Below are 12,951 nucleotides of genomic sequence, written 5' to 3' on the forward strand. Positions count from 1 at the left end.
TATTAAAGGAATATGTGTTTACATACCATGTTTCTGAGGAACTCTGAGGTGGGATATTTTGGTCTACCTGTGGTGGTCCTGAATCCTTTGGTCAGTTTGTATGGGTGGGTGGGCTTTAACTCACACCTCCATGAACATCACAAAGACCACACAAACCGCTGCAGCGGTCATTATTATCATGATAAGCTGCATCTCCTCACATCTGCATTCTGCACATCACAGCTTCACAATCTCGCAGAACTGCTGCAGGATATTCATACAGAAGAATGGACAGGTGTGTTGCATGAGACGTTTGTTTCCTCATGCAAGGCTAATGAGGTGAGACAGAGGTTACAATAACAGTCTATATTACATTCATTGGTCAGGAGCGTGACATTTCAGGATACTGTATGTTTGTAATTGTCTCTTTAATTAACCCTTCAATCACAAAGGAATGAAAAAAAAAGTTCATGTTTCTTTTAACTGGAAAACAAGAATGTAATAATCCCCAATCTTTCTTAAATGTAACAAATTTCTTAAAATGACATATTTCGAAATATTTACTTTAAGATAGGCATTCCAGAAGTACATGGTGCATCACTACTTGTTTCAGCTATTTTGAATTTTTGACTATTTATATTTGCCTACAAAATTAATAAACGTATTTAAACAAGCTTTCATTTTCTGGAAAAAAAAAAAAAAAGATTAAGAAAAAAACTGTACAGATGACAGGTTTCTATTTTTAAGTTTTCGTTTTTCTTAAAGTTAGATATGCTATATTTTTTGCATTGAATTTTAAAATGCACTTTCACAATAAATAACACATTGTAAACATGACTAGAACCCTTAAGGCACTGTAAAACCAGGTTGTGCCTGTGTATTATTGCAGGAAAATAACATGCAATGCTTCTTTTGTTTGTTGATACAGTTGTTTTATTATAAAGGTCAAAATTGACCCCAAACATGACTGCATATTTTCTGAAAAATACAAAGAATAAAATTCTACTTAAAATTGACAGTAAAAGCAATTAGAAAAGCACTAAAAACAAGAGAAAAAAAAATCCATTTCATTGGGACCATTAAAATGCATAAAAACTGTAACAAAAAATATGAAAATAATTTTTTTAAATTGTCAAAAGTCTTCTTGAGTGCTGTAGTGTAAACGATCAGTCTTGTGGCAACACTTTAAAAGTCTAAAAGGCCAGTCATTTAGACTCAGATAGAGTGAACAAGCGCCACAGAGAAGGCTGACCCCACAGCAAGCCCAAGTGTGAGGAAGAAGGACATGACAACCCCCGCAGGCTCAGCCAGCTCCCGCGGCACCACTTTGGGCCCATAGATCATGGGCAGTGTGCCCAGGTACCCGTTGGAAATCCCCAGCAGACAGACGAAGACCACGGGGAAGAGGTCATGTGCAAAGAACACACTGTGCAGATGGTACCGGGGCTGATAGTTGCAGAACATGAAGAGAGGAACCAAGGCGCTTCTGGAGACCACCAGCAATGGCAGCATGCGGCTGGTGGGACCCGGCACCTGCAACCAGGCCGTGACCTGGCGGCCGCAGAAGTCTGCAACATTGTACAGTAAAAAACTAGTCAGAGGCACAAAGTATGTGGTAGCCCAAGGGCTTCCAGAGTCTTTATTCATGGACTGGATCCCCGAGGAAAGAGCAGGGAAAATCATGATGGAGATGAAGAAAACGTAGAAGACGCAGCTGCCCAGAACCCAGGTCTTCTTCAGGATGGGTTTGAGGGGCGGCACGGATCCAGAAGTCGACTCAGAGCGGCTGCTGTGGCTGTTAGACTCACTACAGGGTACAGCTGCTACTTCCATGTAGTATCTGAAAGAGGGAGAGACAGACAGACGTCCCGTTGACACTGCTATTATGATCAGTGATGCCACAAAATACATACAGACATTGACTGCGATTAATATATTTCCCATTCCTTCATTTAAAATTTTGTTGTGGGGCTTAAAGTAAAAAATGTTTAGGTGGTGTAACTGTTTGGAAGCTTAAATAAATAAGTTTCACTATTTATTTATTTATTTGTTTGTTTGCTTGCTTGCTTGTTTGTTTGTTTACCAGACAAACAACCAACCATAGTTTGTCAAATATTTTTGTTATAATTTCTAAAAAATGTTAAATTTTTATAAAATAATATGAATATTGTAAAAACTAGTTTTCTGTTTCTGAATTAAAATGTTGTTATGGGGCTTAAAGTCTAAAATGTGAGGGAGGTGTAACTATCTGAAAATGAAAGAAACTGAAAGAAATGGTTTCACTGATGATGATTATTTATTTATTTACATTTATTAACGAATTAGGCTGAAATCTTAAAAATAATAATTATTTTTATTATTATTTCTATAAAACACTATACATTTCTATAAAATAATATGAACATTGTTTAGGTGGTGTCCAGCTACCAAAATCAATGGTTTTACTGATGATGATGATTATTATTATTAATGCATTTGTTTAAATTTATTTTTTATATAATTTAATGTATTTATCATTTAGGCTGAAATTTGTAAAAAAAAAAAAAAAAAAGTTAAATCTTTTATCATCTTTCCATTTGTGTTTTGTTTAAAAAGTCAGTGTGGTGTAACCAACAGCTATTTTGTTGTGTTGTGACAAGAACACCATAAAACAGGAACTTGTATTAAACAGAAGACCTCTGTAGACCCTCATGCCTCAAAAAGACCAGCAAGTGTTTAAGAATTATACTGATTTAATATCTGATATAATACTGATACTGGTATAATATCTGATAATGATACTTGACCTTTTATGTTATGGAAATTTTATTAATTCTGATTGTCAAATGGTGTAACCTCCAAGAAAACGTTATTTAAATCAATATTTAAAAATAATAAATCCATGTAAAAATGGGTTTAAAACTCTTTTTGCAAACGTAATGATTAGGATGTGTACACACGTGCAAGATAAATATTTTACTATTTTTGTGGTTACTCTGTTTTGACTCGACGAGTGAGAGACACTCCTACTCTCACTGTAGAGTCTCCAGATACAAAGAGAAGGGGTACATGATCAAAACAAAAGCAGGCATTCACATCCCTCGGGGGATCCTCTATGATGACAGGACAGCGTCTTTGCATCACAGTTGTATCAAATCACATCAAGCCATAAACAGCTAAACATCCTTTAGGTGTGCAAACATGGCTGTGAGGAAGAACAAAGAATGCTATGCATACCTGTTAACACTGCCCAGGCTTGTTTTCCAAGTTTGTGGAAAAGAGCTTATTGTTTTGTATTTTTTTTCCCCAAATTATTCCAGTAATGGGAATGGACCACAAACATTCATATGTTGTCGTTTTTGCTGTATTTATCTGATCAAAAATACAGTCATATTGTGAAATATTATAATTCAAAATAACTGTTTTATATTTTAATGTACTTTAAAATTGGATTCATTTTTGTGATGGCAAAGCTGAATTTTCAGCATCTTTACTCCAGTTTTCAGTTTCACACGATCTTTCAGAAATCATTCTAATATGATGGTTTGCTGCTCAAGAAACATTTCTGATTATTATCAATGTTGAAAACTGTTGTACCGTTTATGTTATTTATTTTTATCATGATGCTTTTTTTTTTTCAGAATTCTTTGATGAATAGAAAGTTCAAAGGAACAATTTATTTGAGATAGAAATCTTTTGTAATATCATAAATATCATAATGTCACTTTTGATCATTTTAATGCACACGTCATGCAAAATAAAAAGTATTTATTTCTTAAAAAAAATAAAAAATAAAACTTACTGACCCCAAACCACAAATCAAAAGAATATATTCAGAATGTTATTCTATTCTGACTAGATCAAATCAAATAGGTTCTTGAAAGTAAGGATTTACAAGCAATGATATAGACAAAACATAAGTGCTTCTCTTGCATTATAGTTTAAATCATTGCTTGTGATGCTAGATATAATGGGGAAGATTGTGATGGGGAAGTCGTGGCCTAATGGTTAGAGAGTCGGACTCGTAACCCATCCGGGTGTGTGTTCACGGTGTGTGTGTGTTCACTGCTGTGTGTGTGCACTTTGGATGGGTAAATGCAGAGCACTAATTCCGAGTATGGGTCACCATACTTGGCCACATGTCAGGTCACGTCACTTCACTTCATATAATCACATCATGTAAAAGCAGCACTCTAGTGCCACTTAATGTTAACTTTGAGTACTGTACTTACATCAATAATTTTCATCCAAAAATTCTATCATCTACTCATCTTCATGTTGTTCTAAAACATTTATAGCCTTCGTTCTTCGTTCTTTTTGTATGGAAAAGATGCTCTTTTCCATACAATGAAAATCTGAATGAGATTTGACAGCTGTTCATCACACAATTCTATCATATGTTTTTAGAAGATTTGGAATATGATACAAAAGTCATATGGACTTCAATTATACATCCATGGCTCTTTTATTTCATTTTTGGCCATTGAAAGAGTCTCCTTTGTATTGGAAACGATACACTTCTCCTTTTGTGACTGACAGATTTGATCATCAGCAGACATCAGGCTGATTTTAGTGGACGTAGGATTTTGAAAGATCCCTAACCCAAGTCTATAATAACAGTATGTTGGCACATCAGCAACTGCTGATCTCTACATCACAGCTGTGTCACGAAACTGCGGCTTGACCCCAGGCCGCTGATGAAACTCATGGATTCACTACCAGCAGCACAGTTCCTCTTTCTGCTCATCTTTTAAACAAAGAGCTCTGTGAATATCATATGGTGAGGTTTTATATGGGAGATACTCACGAGATAAATGAAAGAAAACAATGCTCCTTTTGTATTTGTAGGGTCAAATGTTTAGTGTAGTGAAATATTCATAATGGCTAAGTGGTTGTACTGTCCAATTATAGAAATGTCATAGCTTTAATGGGTTTAAGGAAACTCGATCACCTTGAGTAAGACAGTCTGGGCAGCAGCAGGTACATGACGATACAGACAAGAGTGAAGACGTCCGCTGTGATGAAGTACACCAGCGCACTGTCGGTCACGTCACTCGAGGCAGCCAGGTCTACTATTGATGCCAATGCACTCAAAGTGCCACCCATGGCCTGACCTGAAGACAAAAGACACAAGCTTAGTCTTGTGGCTCCATTATACATTGTGCGGTTGGCATGTGGAATTTTATTTTTGTATATTTAGAGATGACTAGCACTGATTTCCATTCATTCAACTCAAGAGGATGAACACTTAGTGGAAAATGTAGTGGTACCTGATATGATTGCTTGAGATATTCTCATGGGAAAGTGGCCACTGATACCGAACACACTGCCAGAGAATATGTTGGACGCCCCGCTGACCAGCGCCACACTGGCCAGCGTACCCCCAAAAAACTGCATCCTGCAGCCAGACATATCCACTTTCACCAGCGCTGTGGTCACCACAAACACAACCAAGATCACCAGGAGAGAGAACAGTATCCGCACCCGAGAGGAGAACCTGAAAGAAATACCGGGGCCAGTGTGAAAGCGCTACATCAGGACAGCTGATGGAATTGTCACTTTAGAAGATCTGACATTTGCATGTTTTGAAATCTTGCCAAATTAAACATTCAAGCGGTTTGAAACCATTCACAGCATGGAAACTTGATTCGGTCGACCCATGGTTCCCAAACTTTGCAAGGAGAGTGTGGGAAATGACATGCTTTGAGGTCAAATATGGACGCAATATGGATTTTCGTAAAATGCAACGAGGGGGCTTTAAGGACAAAACTTTCTTTTTGCTTGTTGACATGCTGCTACTAATCCTTGAATAAGTAAGGGAATGTTCTGAAGCCAATTTAGTCCTTGTTTACCGGTTTACATCAATGCAGAGGGTCAGCTTTAAAATATTTTTGACATCCTTGTTTGTATGATCCAATCGCTCACCCCAATTCAGTTAGTCTTCACACAAAACAGACATCTTATTTTCAACGATAATTTCAATGATTTTCAATGTTCACAACAAAACCACAAAAAAGAGAAGTCTGGAGATGAACATGTAATGTTAGAAAATAAACAGTGAGCCTTTATTCTCTGAGAGCACAGGAATTTGCAACAGTTACAAAGGTACAACAGTACACTTGAACAGGACGCTGTGTGTGTGTGAACTGATTCAATTTAGGCTCAGCCAGAGATGCTTTGTTTGTGCTGCACAAGGAGTTGCAAACTCTTGCGCCTGTTAGAAAACATTTTTGGCTTTTATAGGAAGACAAACTAATACTACCTTTCAACCAGTGTAGAATCTCCCTCCTGCACTCTCAAAAATAAAGGTTCGTTGTTGGCATTAATGGTTCCATGAAAAACTTTATAGTGAAAAAAAAAGTTCTTCAGATTATTTAAACGGTCACTGAAAGGCTCTTTGGGGAACCCAAAATGGTTCTTCTATGGCATTCCTGCAAACACCCCCTTTATTTTTAACAATGGACAATACAGAAAGTGAAGTGTGCAGATTTACAGGTTTGTTTTACCTGTTCACCAGGAGGTAGTTGAGGATGAGACACAGCACTGAGGGAATCGCAGAAGCGATGGCGATGTAACTCTCAAAGTAGTCCTGCACACCAGACCAAAAAAAAAGAAGAAGAAACATAAGTCACTCATAATCAATACATGTATCACAATCAGTGATGTAAGCGATAATGCCAGTCATTCCAAATATTTTTGAGGAAATCCTGTATGAAATAAATGTTAATTTCAGCACTTGTATGTAAGTTTAATTGGCTGTCTTTAATTGTGTTTTATCATAAATGTGTATTGACATTATACGAATCACCTCTAGATGTCGGCCACTGAAAAAAAATCACTCTTTAGACAGAAAAAATACAGCAAGTAAAAATCAGTGCTTCATAGTTAAAATGCTATAAGCAGTGCTTGATGTATTTTTTTTTAAATAGCCCCATTAAAGGGACTAAAGACACTCAGACTTTCCTCAAAGTATCTTCTTTTATAGTCCACAGTAGAAACAAAGTCATACAGTTTTGGAATGATAGAAGGGTGAGTAAATCATGACAGAATATACATTTTTGGGAAAACTATACCAGAAAATCTCAATAATAAGTCATTTGGAAAGAAAATGCCCTTAAAGGGATAGTCCATCCAAAAACAAAAATTCTGTCATCACTTACTTGGTCCCAAGGTGCTCCCAACCTGCATGAATCTCTTCTGCTGAACACAAAAGATATTCTGAAAAAAAAAAAAATGTTGAGAGAAACTCATACAGGTTTGGAACAGCTTGAGGGTGAGGAAATCATGACTGGTTTTCATTTTTGGGTGAACTATCCCTTTAATTATCATGAATGTAATGTCAGAAGGACATGCTTTCATAAAATTTACCCTTAAAGCAAAGCAATAAATGTTTGAACCATCCTAAGTGATGGATCTCATTGAGAAATATGCCACATGCTCAAAACAAAAAGGTGATCAGAGCTCATGTGCTCTTGATGATCTATAAAAGAGTCTTATTAAGTAAATGATATGCTTTCACTTTCACCATTTCCTGAGTTTGGGCAGAAGTGAGAGTAACAAACAGAAAAAGGATTATTAAATCAGAACTCATGAACTCACAACTTCTAATGAGTTTAATCTTATTATAAATTAATAATAATAATAATATAACCAGATTTCTGGTTAACTAAATCTACAACTTAACTAAAAATCCTTAACTTAAAAGTTATTGATGCCAATAATAGAACCCATTTAATGAAACCTGATGGTTTTTCTTCCCGTTTAAAATTATGTGGTCTGTCTTTGCCACCCTGGCAACTAAGAGGGAAATACCAACATAAAATCCAACACACTTTAGTATCCCAGGATGCACCTCAGCCTTCCGATTCAATCTATTTAGAAACAAACGTGAAAGTGCAGCCAGTGGCCATAATCAGATCAATTCCAAAGACCAAGAAGGAAAGAAATAGTAAACTAACTATAAACCACACACTAATATCACCATCAAAAGAGGACAGATTCTACCCAATATTACTAGCTTTTAGCTTCAGTGACTCTAGAACACACTAAAGGAGCAAAAGAGAGCCTGTGCGTCTGCATATTAAAGAAACATCAGTTCTGTCAAATATCACAAGACCTTGAGAATGCTGGGGTGAGCAGAAAGTGCAGAAACATGTTGTGACTGCTTTAAACAACTGTTCAGCGTGGTAACAAGTAGGTGACACTCGTGCCTGAGACAAACACTTTCTGTGTCATCTGACTCGCTTTAGCATTGTACACTTGGCTGCACAATGTATATACTGTGGAAGACTTACTATTCTTCAAAGTTGCACTGTACCTTTTTTTGAGTCATTAGCTGCGTTTCCATTACCCTTCAAATTGCGCGAATTAAAATTGCGAATTGAAAATACTCCTAATGGAAACGCATACATTTTGCAAAAACGCCCATATATCGCAAAAAAGTTTTTACGCTCGCATGAGGTGGCTTTTCAGGCAATTCAAAAAAGGAATATTTTGCAAAACTGCAATGGAAACGTTTTTATTTTTACAGGAAAAAAAAATATGTTTTACAACCGCTACAATAAAATCCTGTCAATTGGCCTACTGTAAGTTACCTGACCATTTACAGTGAAAATCTGTAAATGTTTTTAATTCAATTCTACTGTAATTCTATACTGTCAAATGTACAGTGTTTGGAAGTAAAAACTATGTATTACCATATAACGCAAGGCAAAAAAACAGGAAAAGGGCATGGCCAGAACTCTCAGTGTGACACATCACATACGATCGTATTTCATTTCAGCTGTGCTTCTTCTCAGTTTTGTTATCAGTAATGTACAGTAGGGTGTTTTGTGTTACATTTTCTGTTATTTAGTTTATTGCATTACTTTAGTTACAAGTGTGTTACCCTGATGGTGTTTTTTGTCTTTGTGTGTGTGACCCTGTGCACCATGTTTTATGGACAGGCCACAGATGAACTCTGATTTCTGTTTTACCACCTGCATTATTATGGTGGTTATCAGTACATTTGAAAGGGGCCATATGATGCGATTTCATGTTTCCCGTTGTCTTTGGAGTGTTAAAAGCTGTTTGTGCATAGAGAAGATCCGTAAAGTCGCAAAGATTAAAGTCTCAAACCCCAAGAGATATTCTTTATAAAAGTTAAGACTGGTCCACGCCCTCCTAAAACGCCTCGTTTAAACATGCCCCCACATGTCTACATCACTGTGTGGGAAGATTTGCATAACACTGCCCAAATGTTCACGCAAAGAAAGAAGGCGTAACTTTGATTCTCGCTGTAGTATTGCTGCTGCCGCCATGTCGTGGAGATGCTGTGTGTTTCGTTGCGAAAGCCAAACTACTTCATTTGGTCTTCCAAAAGAGGACACAACTAGAAATCAGTGGTTAAGTTGTATTTACAACACTGTTCCAGAACAGTTCAACCCAAATATTCAGATGTGTTCAGCACATTTTATGGAGGACTGTTTTCTGATCCTGGTAAGGGGCGTAACATTTCTGTCACACGCTTGAGGAATTCGGCCAATCACAACGCACTGGATAGCTGGCCAATCACAGCACACCTCGCTTTCAGAACGATGAGCTTTGTAAAAATCGACGCGTTTCAGAAAGGCGGGGCATAGAGGAGAAACAATAATGTACAGTATGTGGAAAATAATGTGTTTTTTGAACCTTAAACCACGTAAACACATTGCACTACACCAAATAAACAAAATAATGTTTTTTTTTAGCAACGTCATATGACCCCTTTAAGGTAAAAAGCAGATTTTGGTACTTCAAGTAGATTGGTAATTTAATATTCTATATAAGTTGTAAAATATACAGGCACCAATATGCCATGCCTTACAGTGTTACCGTATTTTGCATGGTGCATATCTGGCAAACACAGCTGTCAGGTTGTTTGGTTGTTGTTGTTTTACCATCAATTTTAACAGGATATTTTTTTACAAGACTAATAAATAAAAGCATGTAAATAACAGTGGTTGTTAGATTAAAAAAAAAAAAAAAGTCATGCACATTGGCAAAATAAAAGTCCAGCTTCTGCTTTGACAGTATATCGGGCAACCACTAGTAATTAATAAATAAACGTTTTTTTAATTGGTTAACAGACTTACGCTGAGGTCACTGTGAGGTTCCTCTTGAGCAGCGGGGCTGGAGCCGTTACTAAGCTTGTAGAGCCAGTACTGTTTGGCTGTGATGAAGACATTCCATGGCAGCAGAGAGCCGATGCCCATCAGGAAAAAGATGATGTATACCAGATTGTAGGAGTCCTCCGGGCAGTGACGGGCCGCCAGGGGCCCTGCCGGCTGCTGTTGGGAAAGCAAAGGGGAAGTGTCGCCCCCCACCGCCTCACCCTCTGAAAGCTCTTCGTCACACATGGAGGAGATGGTGGTGGGAATGTAAGAGGAGTTCACGCTGGCCTGTAGAGACTGCTGACCATCCATTCTCAAAGAGACAGGATGGAGGGAGGGAAATGGAGGAATCCAAGGGATGTGAGGGTGACCAGGATAAACTAATGCTGGAGGAGAGAAAAATAGAGGAGAGGGGTAGCAATAAAAACATATAAAAGGGACGCCTGCATGTGCACGGCTTATATATATTTGGGCCCCAGTCAAAAGAGTACAGCCTCAAGTCTCTATAGCTATGTTTCCAGCCTAAGTTGTGATTTTAAATTATACTTAAAATTGGAATATCGCAAAAACCATTTGCGCATGAAGCACTGTTTCCATCCCATGTGTTAAAGAGAACAAAATCTTCACTTCCTGGGAAACTGGCGCAAAAACAAATGAAATGTAAAAAAAAAAATAATAAGTGACTTGCGCCTCAGAGTGCACAGACACAACGCAATCATTTTATCTTGCGTTTATAGTCCGACACCTAATGACTGGTAACCCAATTGTGTGAGACAGTTCTGGTAGGGAATTATACCAAATCAACCAGTTCATTGCCTCAGGCATTTCAGAATGATTAAAACGACATCTGAAATTGTGTGCAGTGAGATTGGACTGCCGGTTAGTACAGTTATGCACTTGATCTCTTGATGAAAAGTCCCAATGTTTTAAAAAGAAATAGCAGCCTCACTTTCACATGTCACATTATTTAATGCATCATACATGTCCACCACCACTAACAAAGAGGAAGGAATTTCAAAGATATAGCAACTACTTCAATAAAACACAGAACCCATTAAACAGTAAACAGTATTCAAACTTACTAGAATGTCAGCCCCTCTGCTGCTGTGAGGTTACCGTCTGTCTGCCATCCCGGAGACGCTGTCCACTCAGATCACAATGAAGATATAAGTAAACACTCAGGACTCATACTGCTGCAAGAGACCGACAGAGAGCATACGTGAGAACACACCTCCACCGCATTACTCACAGTATGTAGAATTTCACACCGGTAGAATAGAGACAATCTGTCTCTATCCCAATCCTGACTGATGCATCATTCAAGGAATGCTGGAATAACTGCTGATGCCGTACATGCATAGCTCACACTAATTACAACACACTCACATGCTCCTGTACTCCACTCAGTCACATGACACCAGACTGACATCAACCTAAGAGACTGCAAACATACACACTATGTGATTGACAAACTCCACTCTCTAATATACAGCTGATAATATAATAACATATTATTGGAATCAATAGTGCACATTTCCTTTTTTCATGTTTACTTTGTTTTCTTTCTTTTTTTTGTACATGTTAAATAAATATTGTGTAAAATAAGTGACATTTACTAATAGTTACTGTGGTAAATATGATCACTACAGTACAAAGGGTTTTATGCAGCGTTATTAAAAAGTAAATTTGTCATTACAAAAAAGTACCGTGATGGTACCATGGTACATTGATAGTGTCTGGTGGTAAGATCATGGTACTTTGATATATACTATTACCATGGTACTAAAAGATTACTATACATGTAGTTTATGTGATGTGTAATTCGCCTGCTACGAATACTTAACAATACAGACCCCGGGTGGAAAAAAAAGTTTTGCTCTTTCCTATAATTCTAATGTATCATTTAAGAATCAACTTGTCTCAAAGGGTTTATTTAGGAAAACAATAAACAGACAGAAACCAGTTAAACTGTTGACATACAGTAAAAATAAGAAATACAATGAATGTGGAGAGGAGCTCAGATAATTTGGTCTTGGGAGAATTTGCAGCAAAATGTCACAGTTTGCTCTCCATGTAGCCTCATTGTCTGAACGAAACAAATGAGATATTAAATGAACTCAGAGTTCATTTGTATATTTTTTTTCTTCCTCTTCTTCTTTTGTATTGTGTTCTCAGACAGCAGCATTTTAGTCATCGTGAAGCTCAAAAAATGTTGTCTATGTAAGCAGCTCACTGGGTTTTAAAACAGAGAAGGGAAGTGTTTCTCAATATTACAGTGCTCAGCATTTTTAACTGTGTGCCAAAATAAAAATCAGTAGCCTATAGCCAAGTGAAGTGTGTATGTATGTGTGTATATATATATATACACATATATATATATATATATATATATATATATACACACACACACACACACAACTTAACTCTTAACCCAACTCTAGAGAACTACAGACCGGTTTCCCTTCTACCTTTCATTGCAAAAACACTTGAACGAGCTGTGTTCAACCAAGTCTCTGCCTTTCTCACACAGAACAACGCCCAGACAGCAACTAATCTGGCTTCAGAAGTGGACATTCAACTGAGACTGCCTTGCTTTCAGTTGTTGAAGCCCAAAGACTGGCAATAGTGGCTTCCATCTCATTCCATCCTGATGATCCGATGACAGCTGCTTGCATCTCAGCTTGTCTAACAGACATTTCTTGCAGGGTGAAGGACCATCACCTTCAACTCAACCTGGCTAAGACAGAACAGCTTGTGGTTTCAACAAACCCATCACTTTATCAAAATTTCACCATCCAGTTAGGCTCATCAACCATAACTCCTTCAAAAACAGCTAGAAACCTTGGAGTTGTGATTGATGATA

At 37.4% G+C, this 12,951-nt stretch overlaps 1 protein-coding gene across 2 annotated transcripts in view; it reads right to left on the minus strand.

Annotated features, from left to right (window-relative positions):
- Positions 1 to 1,072: 1,072 nt before the first annotated feature.
- slc29a3 (solute carrier family 29 member 3) overlaps positions 1,073 to 12,951 on the minus strand; it is a 12,650-nt gene continuing 771 nt past the window's right edge. Inside the window, exons 2-8 of one of the 2 annotated variants that reach the window (XM_016449487.1) lie at positions 11,475 to 11,529; positions 11,171 to 11,281; positions 10,071 to 10,474; positions 6,465 to 6,547; positions 5,229 to 5,455; positions 4,910 to 5,072; positions 1,073 to 1,819 (exon numbers count right to left, since the gene is read on the minus strand). In XM_016449487.1, the coding sequence (XP_016304973.1) occupies positions 1,195 to 1,819; positions 4,910 to 5,072; positions 5,229 to 5,455; positions 6,465 to 6,547; positions 10,071 to 10,400 (1,428 nt within the window). In that variant the 5' untranslated portion in view covers positions 10,401 to 10,474; positions 11,171 to 11,281; positions 11,475 to 11,529 and the 3' untranslated portion in view covers positions 1,073 to 1,194. The remainder of the gene's footprint in view (positions 1,820 to 4,909; positions 5,073 to 5,228; positions 5,456 to 6,464; positions 6,548 to 10,070; positions 10,475 to 11,170; positions 11,282 to 11,474; positions 11,530 to 12,951) is intronic. The other variant, XM_016449486.1, reaches the window with a different exon arrangement.

The sequence above is a fragment of the Sinocyclocheilus anshuiensis genome, unplaced genomic scaffold (assembly GCF_001515605.1).
Source record: "Sinocyclocheilus anshuiensis isolate Anshui unplaced genomic scaffold, SAMN03320099.WGS_v1.1 scaffold475, whole genome shotgun sequence".
Classification (NCBI taxonomy): Eukaryota; Metazoa; Chordata; class Actinopteri; order Cypriniformes; family Cyprinidae; genus Sinocyclocheilus; species Sinocyclocheilus anshuiensis.